This window comes from Pseudochaenichthys georgianus, chromosome 5, assembly GCF_902827115.2.
Source record: "Pseudochaenichthys georgianus chromosome 5, fPseGeo1.2, whole genome shotgun sequence".
Classification (NCBI taxonomy): Eukaryota; Metazoa; Chordata; class Actinopteri; order Perciformes; family Channichthyidae; genus Pseudochaenichthys; species Pseudochaenichthys georgianus.
The window spans coordinates 19,518,201-19,533,542 of NC_047507.1; the positions used below are offsets into that span (position 1 = coordinate 19,518,201).

At 38.0% G+C, this 15,342-nt stretch overlaps 2 protein-coding genes and 1 non-coding gene across 3 annotated transcripts; 1 reads left to right on the plus strand and 2 right to left on the minus strand.

The window, feature by feature from the left end:
• Positions 1-1,819: 1,819 nt before the first annotated feature.
• Positions 1,820-11,162, plus strand: ninj1 (ninjurin 1). The gene is made up of 3 exons (XM_034082640.1): positions 1,820-2,057; positions 8,184-8,421; positions 10,219-11,162. Exons 1-3 carry the CDS (start codon positions 2,001-2,003, stop codon positions 10,359-10,361), a joined length of 438 nt encoding a protein of 145 aa, XP_033938531.1. The 5' UTR covers positions 1,820-2,000; the 3' UTR covers positions 10,362-11,162.
• Positions 10,841-15,213, minus strand: card19 (caspase recruitment domain family, member 19). Its single transcript, XM_034082638.2, has 6 exons — positions 15,163-15,213; positions 14,560-14,699; positions 13,555-13,711; positions 13,357-13,419; positions 13,121-13,186; positions 10,841-12,950 (listed from the first exon to the last, which is right to left on the minus strand). The coding sequence occupies exons 1-6, from the start codon at positions 15,167-15,169 to the stop codon at positions 12,841-12,843; spliced, it is 543 nt and encodes a 180-aa protein (XP_033938529.1). The 5' UTR covers positions 15,170-15,213; the 3' UTR covers positions 10,841-12,840.
• Positions 11,625-11,752, minus strand: LOC117447448 (U6atac minor spliceosomal RNA). Its single transcript, XR_004552226.1, has one exon. It is a non-coding gene; the product is annotated as a U6atac minor spliceosomal RNA (small nuclear RNA).
• Positions 15,214-15,342: the final 129 nt, after the last annotated feature.

Sequence of the window (15,342 nt, forward strand, 5' to 3'; positions counted from 1 at the left end):
AGAATATTATTACCAGCTAATGACAAGCTGGGTCTCAGCTATATTATGTTTTAATGTCAACAATTGATTTGGGGTAGTAGTTTTGTGCATTGGCATTTGCACTGTGTTGAGATGCTATAGTTACATGAAGATTAACCAATGTCAACAATTTAAACATTAAATACAAACAACAAGACCCAAACTAACATGTGTCTGTAAAACAACATTTTAAAGCATTAATGAAAACGAATGTAAAAATACTTTTTCCATTGGCCTTTCAAAATGACATTAAGTAATTAACAAAATAATATTATTTTCTAATCTTTGAAAAATATTTGGAAAGGGGTGATAAAGTGAGGGAGTTTTTAAACTTAAAATGTGTGTCCATATTGTGAAGCTTTGTATCAACTTTTCAAATGCAGGCCTTGATTAAATACATATAGTAAATACATTAAATTAAACAAAGTTGTTTTTAACATTCTGACTTACACAGAGGTCATATTGTCATGCTTGTATAGGATTAATATTTCGGTTTTTTTCATACCAAAGAGTTAGAACATTTAAAGGGAAACAATATACTAAGAACATGAATGGATAGGTCAAAATATTCACTTAAGGTCTAAATTATATTATTCTTTACAACAATCGACTTAAAGGAACATTTTTACATTTTATGGGGTCAATCATTCAGTCAAACCTGCCCTGGTCACCAGGGAAACAGAGGAAATAATAGGAACCAGTTGGTGGGTGCGGTCAATGTTTGGGGGGCGGTTTACAATGTGAAGCCTTGAATGTGGCAAACAAAAGTGTATGGCCATCCCATTCATTGTCTTGTTTCCTGAAGACACACATGACTGCATGTGTTTCATTGGATAAGACTTTCAGTTAAGACTCTCACTATGTTGCTCATCTTACTTTGCCAACTCTTCTTAAAATAGATACACACTTACAGGATCTGACTTGTGGGGGAAAAGACAAAAATAATTGAGTATAGGATCAATATAATAACATTACCATGCACCCCTGCAAGGTTAAAACAGAATGAATGTATATGGTATGATTGCTTAATCCCTATAATACCTCCTAGTTTTCAAGTAAGAAGTACTTCAAGTTGTCATTGGTGTAAGATCATTATTATGCTAGTATTCAATAATAATGATTTTACACTTTTCCCAAAGTTGTAATTAATTAATTAATTAACTTTTTACACTAAAACGTATACATGTAGGTGGCACTCAAGTCTAGATAGACAATTAGGCAAAGATGGCAACTTCTGTTCTTTTGTATTATCTTTTGTTGTGTTCAACTTGAAAATGTTATTTTATAAGTATAATATGCACAGAAAAAGGGAAGGAGGGGAATAAAAAAGAAACCCCAGGGCCCCTACTGGAATCGGTTAATTAGTCAATTAACACGTTTCAATAATGTATTTATAACTTGTAAAATCCATCCCCAAAGAAAATCAAAAGCTTTAATTAGCATATGGTGTCACTTATGTAGAAGGTGTTTTAGAAAGCTCTGAAACAAAATCTAGTTTTTCAGTATATCAAATTCATGTTTTCCTTGAACACGTTTGAATTGGTTTAAATTAGGACAGCACCCTTTGGTTCATTGCATCGCCAGGACATCCCAAGAGTTGAGCATGCAATACCACATTAATACACAGGGTGGCAATACAACGTCATCTTGCCTTTACAGTCTGTCCCCCATGGGACAGGGCTAAATAACGTTACAGTCCTAAACGCTGCTTTTCTGAAGAAATTATGGTTTCACTTCAACTGTGGGAAATACCCCCATAAATTCCAGTGAGCAACCTGCCGTGTTTACACTAACAGCCTGCCCTGAGGACGGGTTCCCCCGTGTAGGAGGGGCGAGAGCCTGGAGTTTTTCTGCCCTCTTGTCGTCACGCTAGCCTTTATGTTTATACAGTCTTTTCCCCGCCGGCTGGACCACGGTCTCCCTTGAACCCTTACCCTACACTCAGTATAAAACAAGCTATTCTGGATAAAGTTATTAAGAAGATGGCTACGGACAGCTATGAAATGAACGGTGATGCCGACCGAAATGGAGAGGCGGAGGTAAGTTAATACCGGTGTTCGTGACAAAAGACAGCGTAATGTAAAGCGTCCCCTAACATCCAGGGCAGCTCAGGCGGGGTAAAATCCCCTCAAAAAAAGTCACAAGTAAGATATATTGATCGGGTACAGCGGATATCTATTGTCTACTGTTGTTTTCCACGCATCCTAACGGTGTTTGTTTTTTTAACCATTGTTAAAGTGTCATTCCGTGTTTGGGTTTGAGGTCATTAAGCCAATGTGACCGGTTAGCAGATTAGCATTAGTTTCTATTCAACAGATAACGTGTGTTTGTGAGCTGAGTTTGCCTTTGTTGCCCTGTTCTCATCCTCGGGGTTCAGTTTACACTTAATCATGGGCGTAGGAAGCATCCTGAATGTGGGGGGGGGGGGGGTCTAAACTAATTTTTAAGGGGGGGTGTGGGGGTCCCCCCCACAACAACAAAAAATAGTAGATGGTGGTTTGATACTTTTATGTGGCTATACTAGCATGAGGAAAATGATGGGTACATTTTGTAATTTCATCCAGTAGTAAAGAAAGGAAACATATTTGATTATTAATTCAGAGCCGTCTTTGAATTAATAAAAATAAGTTTAAATGCCCATTTTTTGTACATTTATATACAACAATAAATATTTGTGAGTGCATTGAGAGATATTGTTGTGGAGAGTCATTTATATATACATCGCAAAATACATTTGTGAATCCTTCTGTGAGCATTTATTAATACTGAGACTGATCTGACTCCATACAGATGTTAAGTTCACCTAGGAATGGTATCATTGACTTAAATGTTCAAATAAATGTTGCTCTGCTGTCTATATTGGTCATATGATGCCCCTTGACTGAAATGTGTCCTGTTCAATATCCCCACTGATTTCCTTAACATTCTGGGATGAGAGTCCACATCACAATTTACTCTAAACTGTCATTTCCCTTTCATCACTCACCTCAGTAACGGACCTCTCTCCACTGTCCCTGTGTTCTGCCTCTGACTCACTCTCAAGTGCCTAGATGTCAAGAGAGGTGGTGAATTGATCATTATTTATTGAGCAGTATACTCTTTCACATTGAATCATAACAAGTCATACTGAATGTAAATACAACTGACTCTAAAGTAAGTCCCAGTCTGTGACATTGGACATTTTGAAGACTCAAAGTCCCAAGCAGTAGGTAAAATATTAGCTAGTCTATGTAATGTGCACAGAAAATAAATAGTTAACTGAATACTGGGATAGAAATTGCCTATAAGCACTCAGTAAAACATAAACACACACAAAAAGCTTCTGAATGATAAGAAGTATAATTAAAACATAATGCACATTACCATTTTGAGAGAGAGTACCGAAGTTAAAGAACTCAGAAAATAATCTCTTATCGAACTGAGGCTCCAGTAAAAGACACTGACTGCGTCTACATGGACATCAGTATGCCGTTTATGAGTATTATCCCGGTTATGATCATATTGGGGATATGGTGTTTACATGAGCACAGAGAGATCGGGCTATTCATGTTCCCTGTTTACATGATAAATACTAGTAACCTGGCATTTTGATGCCTTTTCTAATCTAAACTATTAAGTATTTGTATCTCTCTATCATGACATAAAGACGAAACTCCTCTCCAGATGTGAGACGCTTTTGCCGCCGCCATCACTGTTAACTGATTAATTGCTACCAGCTGATGACTTACTTTCCTCTTCTTTGATTTTTTTTCTTATGTCCATGTTGTCTGTGGGAGAAAACATATCAAACCAAGAGATCGTCAGCTTTGATTTTCGCTGTATTAACCATTTCCTGAACATTTGGTGTGTGTGCCTTACCACCGCTACTGGCATCGCTTCATAAAACAGATCTGAGCTGTCCAACTATGGCAACACTCCTTGAACATGCGCGCTATGGGAGAATCTGCCTTGGTACAAAGTAGCAGTGAAAACATGGTACGGAGTTTCATTGATTTGGGCATTCTCTCAATAAGCAAGTGGAATGGATTTGATAGTGAAGCACTGACACAGCGCTCTACAAAGTGCAGCGAGTGGATTGACCGATTCACGGACTTTCCGCATAGTAAAAGTGGGGGGGGGTCTAAACTAATCATTTGAAAAAGTGGGGGGGACTTGTCCCATCCTCATATAATGGCTGCAACGCCCATGCACTTAATGATGACACAGCAGACCATGTGGCTGTAAGTCAGACCCAACAAGCATTGCTCTGTCCAACAAGCATTGCTCTGTAAAGGAATCCACCTCCAGGTGTACCAGGGATATGATCTGTTCGGACCTAACGCTAAATAGCTTTAAACTGTGCTTGTCCTGGTCACATTCAGGAATGTAAAAGGGTCATTCCAGAATTGGAGGACAATTTAGACACCAACATTTTTGAAAAATTAACCTTTTATTTTATCATTTCTTTTTATGTATTTAGGAAAAACAGATAATAAACCATCAAAAAAAGTGATTTTCCCATCTAGGCATCAAATGTATGTTTTCCAATGAAAAATTACCCCTGTTACTCTAATTATAGTAACAGGGTTGAAAGTAACAGGGTTGAAAATCAGTGCTAATTTGAGCTTTAACCTCAGGAATTATTGCATGTAATGCTACTTTCAAGGCAAGGATATCTAATGCAAGAAAGATAACTTTGAAATTAATATGCTTTATTCTGATAATAGGAGTAACAGGGTTGAGTGGGTCAGAGTGCCACACTCTTTTAAGACTGAAAAGATTGTAAAAATATGAAAAATAAAAGAGAGGAATTAGTTTTGGTCTACCCATGGCACTAGCACATGGCTTGCTGATGTCACTTCCACTGTGTCATCTGATTTACAGTTTTTTCACTTCCTGTAACAATCTAAAAAGGTTTGGGTAACAGGGTTGAAACGCATGTTGAGGGACACGCCTTCTGTGCAAAATTACTGTTATTTAAAATATGTTAATGATTTAACAAATTGATTTTACCATTACAAGAGACATATATCAATAGAATAATACCAACAAAAGTAAATAAAATCCCTATTTTAAATGTTATATTTGACATGCAAGTTGGTCACCAAGAAGCGGGGACAAGAGAAAAATGCCATTTTAGGGGATGTTCGAGAGCTAATTGATAATTTAAATAATATTTTGAAACCACTTTTTCTACAACTTAATATATACATTTTGTCTCAAGACAAGTATGTTTAACACAACAAGTGCATGTTTTAGCATTTTGGGCATGGATTATTAGATTTTTTATATGGGGGACATGAAATGTCCTCCAATTCTGGAATGACCCAAAAGCAAACTTACATCTGCTCTCTTAAACAATAAATATGTGTGTGTTATTAGCCTGTCCGAGGGTCTACACTGGCTCCCCTTTATATAAATGGTACTGTGTAGTGGTGGAAAGTAAATAAGTATATTTATTCTGTAGTACTGTACTTAAGTACACATTTGAGCTACTGTCATTTTTCATCATCCTTTCGAGTATTTGTATTATATACTACTTTATAAAACGGACAAGTCAAATCAAGCAATATGATTGGTTCTTAGCCGTGATATACTGAGCGTATACCACGGGTAGAATTGTAAGTTACTTTTCACAACAAGTCAGTATCCCTCCGCGTCTGAGAAAAACAGTATACCGTTGGGCTGAAAAGCAAACTGCTTGCAGTTTGCTTTTCAAACTGGAACAAGAAAGCAGCGGAGAAGTAACAGGGCAGAACCCCTCCTTTTTACGCAGCGGTCCAGACATAGACATCAAACGGCAAAACATATTCAGTGTGCAGTTCCTTTGGCATTAGGGCAGGGATATCTAGATACTTTCCAAGGTTTGACATAATGAATTGTGCTACTTTTAAAGCAAGCAACGATGTTTTCAAATCTGTAATCAAAGAGGTCCGCAAAAACACTATCGACCAATCAGATTGCTTGATTTGACTTGTCAGTTTTATAAATATACGAAACAAACTTACAAAGCATAAGATGGAAACATTTAAGATTAACTTCGTGTCGGGCCGAACCACGCCCCTTAGCTGTGATATAATGAGCATATACCACGGCCTGTCGTGAGCTATTGCTTAACTATACTACTGTAGTTGTTGTACATTTGGAAGCACATTTTACTATAGCCTACTTATATTTTACAGAGTTATCTATTAGATACTTTATAAATTCAGATTCTGACACACAATACTTAGGAAAAACCTTTAAAATATGATTATTGGTATATTGAACCATCCAAAGTTATTAACAAAAACCACACCACATAAGGAACACATTATAACCAACGTTTAAAGAAAGCTCTCTCCTCCCTAGAAAGCACCGTATTTATAGGAAGCTATACTCAGTCAGAGGACAGAAAGTGAAAATTAAGCTGTAACAGTACAATTACATTTAATGGGGGACAGCTAGGGCTGCTCAATTAATCGTATTTTAATCGCAATTACGATTATGGCTCGCAACGATTACGAAAACAGCGTAATTGAAATAAAAAGATTATTTTTTTATTATTATTTCTTTTCTTTTTTTTCAAATTACATTTATTTGTATTGGTTTTTCAGTTGAATTATACTTAAAGTTCAGGGTAATCAACTGTTCAAAACATACTGTTCAAAAACAAATTCTCCAATAAATGGATGTTTTCAAAGTAAATGGATAATCATTTTTAATAATCGTGATATCCATTATTGACCCAAATAATCGAGATTATGATTTTTGCCATAATCGAGCAGCCCTAGGGACAGCTATTGACACTGCTGGTTTACCACAAGAGCATATTTTTCCTCTGGTTTGGTAGTTTTCTGAAGAAACAAGAACGCTAAGCTGAGCCTCAGTGTGCGTTGTCAACCTTTACACAAGGGGGACATTGTTGCAATCTCTGAACTACGACATGAAACCCTGAGAACTAACCTAAACTCATGACCACATACCCTGGCTTCCTGTGATGTGAGTTTGGTTTTCAGGTAACCATTTACGACAGTCTCATTTCACCAAAGAGACAAGCGTAACCCATTTATTTACTGTTCTACAAAAAGTAGGGGAAATGATTCATGGGCAATTGATGGTCTTCCACACTGTACCATATGTGGTTTTACGTGTGGTGTATTTAGTGAAACCGGATCGAGGTCATTATTGTGAGTTTTGTGACCTGCTCAGAGGGTCATGGTTGTTCCTGTTTCAATTTAGCCACTGTACACTTTCACTTCCACCATTTTGTTTCATAGAAAACTAAAATACTGGAATTGCACAAATCTGGGTTATAGTTTTGCCGTCATGATGATCAGTTGCGATCAAATGTATTGTCATGGTTGAGTTTTAAACATTATCTTATTTTTCAAACTTATGCTGGACCAGCTTTGATAAAAAGGTCACTGTTCGAGTTCACACAATTATTTCTAAATGGAAGATTAAGGCTGAAAAAGAACCCCCGCATTTCCAGCACTGTATTTCCTGAGAAGGTGACATCATTTTTCCACACGTATTTAAATAAAACTCATCATGCTTGCAGCAGTGCGTTGTTATTTTGTCCCATTCATTTAAAAACCTTGTTTACACAATTTCAGGAGAAGAAAGCAGGCTGTTTCCAGTGTTAGAGTTACAGTGGTGAAAGTGAAGATACTCAATGTGTTTATTTCTATTACATCAGTACACTAACAGAGTGGGTTCATTTAGAAGTGTCGTGAGTTAGACCACATCTCTTAAGTTTAAAGAGTGTGTGCACACATACACCTGTTTAAGCTGTAAGGGAAATGATATGACCCCACTGTGATTAAACTCACCAATGCTGCGCTTAATATTGACATTTCTTACCAAATGTACAAATATGCAACCTTGCTCGGCTGACAGAGTGGACCTGTTTGTACTTATCTGTCATTTAGCCTTTCTAATCCATTTCCCCTTTTTCGGCCTCTTTCCCACATAGTAGAATTGTTTGTATTGATGCAGAGGGTGGAGTTTGGCTTAGACCGGGGGGTGAGGTTACACTTAATAAAAATACCACAGACGCTACATCACAAAGTAAATAACTAACACCTGGATGACAACATATTTTATGTTCATGAAATCTACCATAATTGAGACATTAATAGAGGAATGGAATTACCACATTTCTAACCGTCAATACTGATGTCATGGTTTATGTTTGCCTTTAGGTCGCGCTGCGAGGCCAGGGGAGGAGGCTACAGGGGCCTCTGAACATGAACCATTATGCCAATAAGAAGAGTGTGGCAGAGAGCATGCTGGATGTAGCTCTACTGATGGCCAACGCCTCACAGCTGAAGGCCGTGATGGAGCAAGGACCCGGCTTCACCTTCTATGCACCCCTTATCACTCTCATTAGCATCTCTCTCATCCTACAAATCATAGTGGGAGTTCTGCTCATCTTCATAGGTGATTTGAGAGTCTCCAATTTCTTATTTTCCAGGCTTTTATATATTTAAAGAGATCATTGAAATATATAAAATATATTGTGTTGGTCCTCTGCTACTCACAAGAACGTGTCTTCTACTGCAACATCGTGTAAAGTAAATGTGAGATCATGTTTACTTTGTCCAGATTAGCTAGGTGTGTCGACTTGATTATAACAATTGTTATGTAACAAAAGGAACTGCTTTTGCGAAAATCCGTTTACAGATTCAAGGCAGACAACTCTGTGAAACTCAATAATCAAATCTCCCATGCTATGTGATACTGAAGTTACACATGCACACCCATTTAAGTCACAAATGGGACTTTTTGAGTCTACTGTTACAGGCAAAGGCCGGGTCAAAATACGTATACTTGTGTGTGTACATGTACATGTGTGTGTATTTGTAACACAACTAACAACTGCTGTTCATTGATAGGATTTGTTGGCTAATCATTCTCTACAACTGATACCATTTTTACTAAATTGGATATCAAATTTCTCATGCTGTTTTTACAGGTCTACCAATGAAGATTTTTAACCACACAAAAAGAAGCACAATAATATTTACGCTTCTCTGGGCATATAACCAGGGGTGCACATAACTTTCTCAGTGAGGTACTGAGATGAGTACCTGGAGTCAGTGTTTGGTACTCCAACTGTATCGCGAACGTCAATATTTCCCCTTCTCCAGTGAAGGGGGGGGTGTCACTACCCGATCTGCAGTGCGCATGTGGGAGATGGTCCGCCATATTTGGGGTTAAGTACATTGTCAGAATAAGTGAGAAATGTAACTTCTGTTAGACAGCTATCATACTGAATACATATTTACTGTGAATGTATGCAAAAATGTATGGCATAGCTGTCTAACAGAAGTTAAATCCATTTCTCACTTAGTCTGACAATGTACTTACAACCAAATAAAAAAAACAATAAAAAGAGTTGTTAAATAATAGTGAAGTCACGTTGTAATAATAATAACAACTCATCTCTCTCGCGTTTTCTTTTTGTGATTTGCCAAAAGCCACTGTGTCAAGGGTCCTACTTGGGTTGCCGTCCGGAGTTGTCCAATATGACGGACCATCTCGCACATGCGCACTGCAGATCGGGCAGAGCTGCAGATCGGGTAGTGACAGGAGGGGGGGAGGGTGTCTCCCTCCGCAGCCGGTTGGCGTAGTTTTGGCACAATTCCGTTGTACAGACCGACGTTAACAGCAGCCCTGTCTGTGCACACGGAGACCGACTCTGTCGTCCGGTGATCTAACCGCCTTCAGGAAAAGCTTCACAAGACGTCGGTACGCAAATGCGCCCATGCGTACATATAACCCTGGGAGCACATACATATCAGTGTGCTCACTCTTCCTTTGACTCCTTATCTTATCCTAACAGAATACTGTTGGCTGAGTTTAGGGAGTCACAACAGGAAGAAGCGCCTCTGCTGTCAGCTGTTTCCAGTTTTAAAGAGCTCTCTTAACTTTTGGAAAATAAGTCATGTCTTGGAGATTTGCCAAATCTGAGACGGTCGTTAAAAAAACAAAACAGACCTTCTCTTTCTAAAAAAACAAAACATTCTCAACCCAGCGAAGCATGTAATGTCCTAATGGAGGAAGAAGCGAATTATTTACTTGAGGGCTGTGCTGTCAGATGTTGTTCATCTCTATACCATGCGCTCAGAAATGATTACCAATACAACAGGTAACTCTGATAGTTTCTTGAGGGGATGGCAGGCCTACTCCTACTGACTAGGCAAAACTAATGTATTTCCTTTTTTCTTTTTACAGTTAAGTGGAACCTGAATGATACACGCATGCACTTCAAGCTGAACATCTTGGAGAATACCACCACAGCCTTCGTCTTTATCATCGTCGTGGTCAACGTCTTCATTACAGCCTTTGGTGTACAGCGGCCCAACCCGAGTTCTTGATCACCCTTTACACGACTCTACATGCCTGCTGATCAACTTAGTAAAGAAGGACCTCCACATTATTTACACAAATATGCAGAATATTTATTCCCCAAACTAAGTGGCATTGCACTTCCATTTTTGTTGACGTCCTAGGCATTAGACTGGTAATTGGTATGTGCGTGCGTGCTAGAGTTCCCTTCCTCTGACTTTGGACAAGTTTTCGGTCTGTTTTTATTTCATGTGACCATCAATCAGTTTGTTACCTCATCATGCTCAGGTTACCGATGATGATAAATGACTGCCTTTACCTATGTAAAAAAAAAAGGAAAACTAACCAGGAACCAAAAAAGACTTGCATCCCTTATTTTGAAATGTGTCAGTATCGGTCAGTCTAAACCACAATGTATGCCTGCAGCCTTAGGAAAAAAAGAACATAATCACAATAGCATAACCCAAAAGACATCCTTAATAGTACATCATGGACCATGCTGCTCATGAGGCATTACATAAAAGCTTTATTACGTTGGGGGAACATTTTAAACAGTTTACACTTTCATAAACCTCAACCAATCAAATGAAGTGGACCTTACATGCTCTGTTTTGTGTGCTGTCGAAAGCCGTGTGTGTTTTGTTTGAACCTGTATATATTAGTTAAAAACGTTAAACTATTGCAGTATATAGTTGACGTGGTTACTTTTAGGCTTTTTTTTAAATCACTTTTTTAAATGACCAAATATTTCCAAAGCTTCACATGATCTTGTATTACACACTGTAACTTCTTTTGAAATACATTTTATAAATAAAATTCAGAAATTATAAGATGTGTTTTTTGTCCCGTTTATTCTTATCATGCATTTTATAAAAGACCAAAGTCTCAGTTCAAACGATGGCACTTCCAATTTAAGGCATATAGTCAACCAAAAGGCACAATGAGATTAATATAATATCCACTCTGCTCGACCAAATACAATATCTATAGCTGTGAATTATATACAAATTTGAATGCACTTTAACGCTCAGAAACTGAGTTTATTAGCTCCTTCTATGAGATAGAAAACACAGGAGTTTCAGTAACCCTTCGTGTATTCAGCAGAGGCTAAATGCTGAAGGCAAAGAGGAACATAATAAGAGTTCACATCCTGCCCGAACCAGCGGAAACAAAGACACAGGAAAATGTTACGGCATGCTTCCTTTTTTAGAGTAAATGGTCGAAACGTTGAACGGGGAAAAGAAAATTAAGAGATAGTAAATACTTGTTGGATTAAGTAGAATTTATACTAATAAAAAATCTGGTTATAGATGCCACGAAGTAAGTGGCAGTGCCTTAACCGTATATGTGTTGATGGCCACTAGGGCCAATTCCATCCTTGTCGAGGGGAGTGCTAACCTTCTCTCCTTTCATACAACACAACAGTCAACACGCAAGTCCGCTCTATATATACCCGGAAATATGGAACCTACTTTTCATTGCGGTGTAACCTCCGAATTGGATACTAAAAAAAACACATATATTAGACACACATGGTGAATATTTCATACGTAAAAAGTTAAATTAGTGTTTAATTTGCATTAGTACGACTCTTCATTAGACATTATTTATGTTTTGGGTAGCTCTTCCCATAATGCACTGCGCTGGTAGCGTGTTTCATTGGCGTAGGGAATCACGTGGTTGCAAAACTCGTCTAAAAGTGTTATTATACGGACACGGCCCAATATAATATCTTGCTGTTAAAACGCCTTATCCCGTTTTCTGTCTAAATGTGAGCAGCAGATTTTCGGGAAGCTATTATGAAACCAAGACAAGCCAACATATGTGTGCACTGCTGGTGATGTAGTTCACTTTTAGCCACAAGAGGGCAGTATTGTTCCACCAATGCTGAGCATCATGGGGTTGGTTTCTGACTACATTTGGGGAGAACTTTTAAAAATGGTATGCTTGACATCAGTTGCCATCACAAAAAAAAATGTTTTAGGATAGTCTCAGTACCAAATTGTCATCTCTGCATTTAAGGATAGTTATTATAGGACTGCGAAATACACCAATTAATTGGAGGCTATATTTAGCATTTGCTGAAAATTGACCATATGTCAATAACATACTTCCAATTGTAAATATTTATTTTTTCAAAATGTCTAATTTTGTCACTATACTATGTTTTTCTTGTTTATTTGGTTTGTAAAAGTTATTTTGTTCCACATTAAAAGGTAGTGAGAACAACTTGTTTTTGATTTCCCTGTGTTCATGCCATGAGTGTATTCAGTCCCATTTGCCAACTTAAATAGGTAACAACATGTGAGGAAAACAGAGCAAAAGGCCAAATGTAGCTCTAAACATACCCCATATTCCTCATTTTAGACCACAACCAGAATACTTCATACAAGTGTGTACAAAATGAGTATCAAATCCTGAAAATATATAGTGTGCTATGCTTTGGTACAATTCATAGGAGCGGAACTGCTGAAGCACCTGGTGTGAAGGAGTCGCCCCCCTCCTCCCTTACTTCATGAGGCCTTCTTCAGTGTACCATATGAGAACTTCCTGAGCTTTTCGTTTCAAACCCAGAGACGCCATCCCGAGGGCCCGGCTACCTCCCGTCACTTTTGTCTCTACAGAATAAAGACACCATCTTTGTATCACTGAATGAACACCATTAAGTGAAGTAGTATGTTCAAAGCATGCGTTCTTAACTTGGTAATAAATACCCAATAATACTGACAATATCTAATTATTAACATTGCAAAGTCAGGTTATGTTGAAAAACTGCAAAGTTACTTACCACTGTAGTAGTAAAGTAAAGCCATTCCCACTGCAACGCTGAAACAGCCCAGAAAGAAGACCGGACCTGGAAAGAGGTTAGCATAACGTAAGAAATATAATGAATTGTCTGTGTACTTCTCAGCATTAAATGACTACTTGTCACACTAATGGCATATTTTGTTTCAATCACAATGACTATCATATACATTGATCATTTGCTGCCCACCATTAAAGAATAAATAACTAGCATCTTACCTCTGTCATTTAGAACATGTCTCTGTTGTTGGACACGTGCAATTGTGAGTGGATCTAAGGAATCTGGAGCAGGACGGATAAGAATACAATGTAACATATACTCAAACAAACAAAAACATACCTTAAGCCTATTCTGTAATATCCAAATAATGAATAAATAGCTCACATAATATAAAGGCGCTGTTTTGGGGGACTAACCTCTGAGGCGCAGCCTGGTAGGCAAGCTGTAGTAAACCTCCTCCACATGCAGGTGAAGAGCTCTGTAGAACTCCCTGCAGGCTTCATCTCCTTTCCCCTGCAGGTGGGTCAGAAGCTCACCCACTCGGACACTTGTGGACACATCCAAGTTTCTGAACTGGATAACAACAGTTATTACAGGATATTATATATGGTATATATGTCTTGCCCATGCCAGACAGGAAGGTCCAGGATTTTTTGATTTCAATATGTTTTCATGTTGTCATAAACTGCTAATTGCAGGACATCATCAGAAGCGTTCTGTTCAAAGAAAGAATACTCATGTACCTATATGTACCAAGACTAACAGGTGCTTGACAACAACATATTCTAAATACAGTGTTTGTTGTTGTATGTAATGTCAAATAATAAAGTACATTAACTTAAATATATAAGCGAGTACAATTAATATGGTCGAATGTACTTACTGTAAGTCTCTTTGGATAAAAGCGTCAGCTAAATACAATGTAATGTAATATACTTGTTGAAATATATACTTTTAAGCCATTTGCACCTTCCTGCAGTATATTATTGATTAGTTTACATGATCGTTTTACTCAACGTCAAAGGGAAATAATGAATTTCTAACTCATTGAGATGTATCCCACAACCATAGTTACCAATCATATCTGTATATAACATTCTGCATAAGAACCTACTACAAGTTTATTGAATAGAATGCATTATAATAGACTTGAACTGTTTAGCACCTTTCATACAATAATTGCAGTCCAATGTGATTCACAGTAGACATCTTATGAAATAGTCACAGAAAACGATAGACTAGATTCCAGCACAGTAAATACCAGCAGTAATAATAGTCAAATAAAGTACATCGACAGGGATGCTTCCCTTTGCAGTACATCTTAAAACGAACTATACACTGTGCTACATCTTTGTCTTCATCTCTTCCATCTCTGCCTGCTTGTGACCCAGACAGTGAGGAACTTTGTGATGAGAACTTACTTTGGTGGCCTCCTTGTCTGACAGGATCTGCGGGTAGATCCTGTTGAGCTGCAGGATGATTTTGTCCAGCAGCTCTGTGTCCAGTCTGCGGTCAGCTCTGAGGAAGGCGCTGTCCGCCAACAGCTGTTCATGGAAACTGTCTGTCCGCGTTAAAAGAGAGACGTTTAAAACAATAACTTAGCACATCAGCGATACATTCAAAACACTGTCTGACAACAGGATAGCTGGTTCATTGGAAAGAGAAGTACGTTTGCGGTAGCATAGGTCTGAATACAGAAAATAAGTTTGACATGATCTCAAGTCTCTAATCGTAACGGAGTGTGAGAATACATATATTGTTGGTAATCTATCTAAACATTTGCCAATCGAACATTTAAGCGTGTTACTAAGTGCAAATGTGTCGTTAAGAAACTTTTTAGAAACAGGACTTGACTGAAACGCTACATTGTCATTGGCGAAGACAGGCAACCTTTGAGGTCGTTAGCGCTGTTATAATGTTCGTGTTTTTGGACCAAATGGGAAGAGATTAAACCAAAACAGAATGCAAACAGTAACCTTTGTTAAAATAAGGGTAACTAATTTCTCGTAAGGAAAGACACAAACCTCCCATTGTGGAATCCCCTGTCCTTTGTTTGGAACGCCCCCTGACGTCACCGCGCAGGCAGGGAGTGGTTTACGTAAACGTCTTCAAAAAAGGAAAAAAAAAACCTTTCCTTTTCACCGGAAATGGAAATAGATATGGCAAATCCCAGATTAACGAAATAAATGCATTACTTTATACAA

What these genes read in the sequence shown, in the direction of transcription:
- ninj1 (XM_034082640.1), top strand. Translation starts at nt 2,001, where the DNA reads ATGGCTACGGACAGCTATGAAATGAACGGTGATGCCGACCGAAATGGA. An exon ending in ACCGAAATGGAGAGGCGGAG is followed by an intron (nt 2,058 to 8,183) that starts GTAAGTTAATAC and finishes GTTTGCCTTTAG; the next exon opens with GTCGCGCTGCGAGGCCAGGG. An exon ending in AGTTCTGCTCATCTTCATAG is followed by an intron (nt 8,422 to 10,218) that starts GTGATTTGAGAG and finishes TTCTTTTTACAG; the next exon opens with TTAAGTGGAACCTGAATGAT.
- card19 (XM_034082638.2), bottom strand. An exon ending in ACATGTTCTAAATGACAGAG is followed by an intron (nt 13,187 to 13,356) that starts GTAAGATGCTAG and finishes ACCTCTTTCCAG; the next exon opens with GTCCGGTCTTCTTTCTGGGC. An exon ending in TTTACTTTACTACTACAGTG is followed by an intron (nt 12,951 to 13,120) that starts GTAAGTAACTTT and finishes TTTATTCTGTAG; the next exon opens with AGACAAAAGTGACGGGAGGT.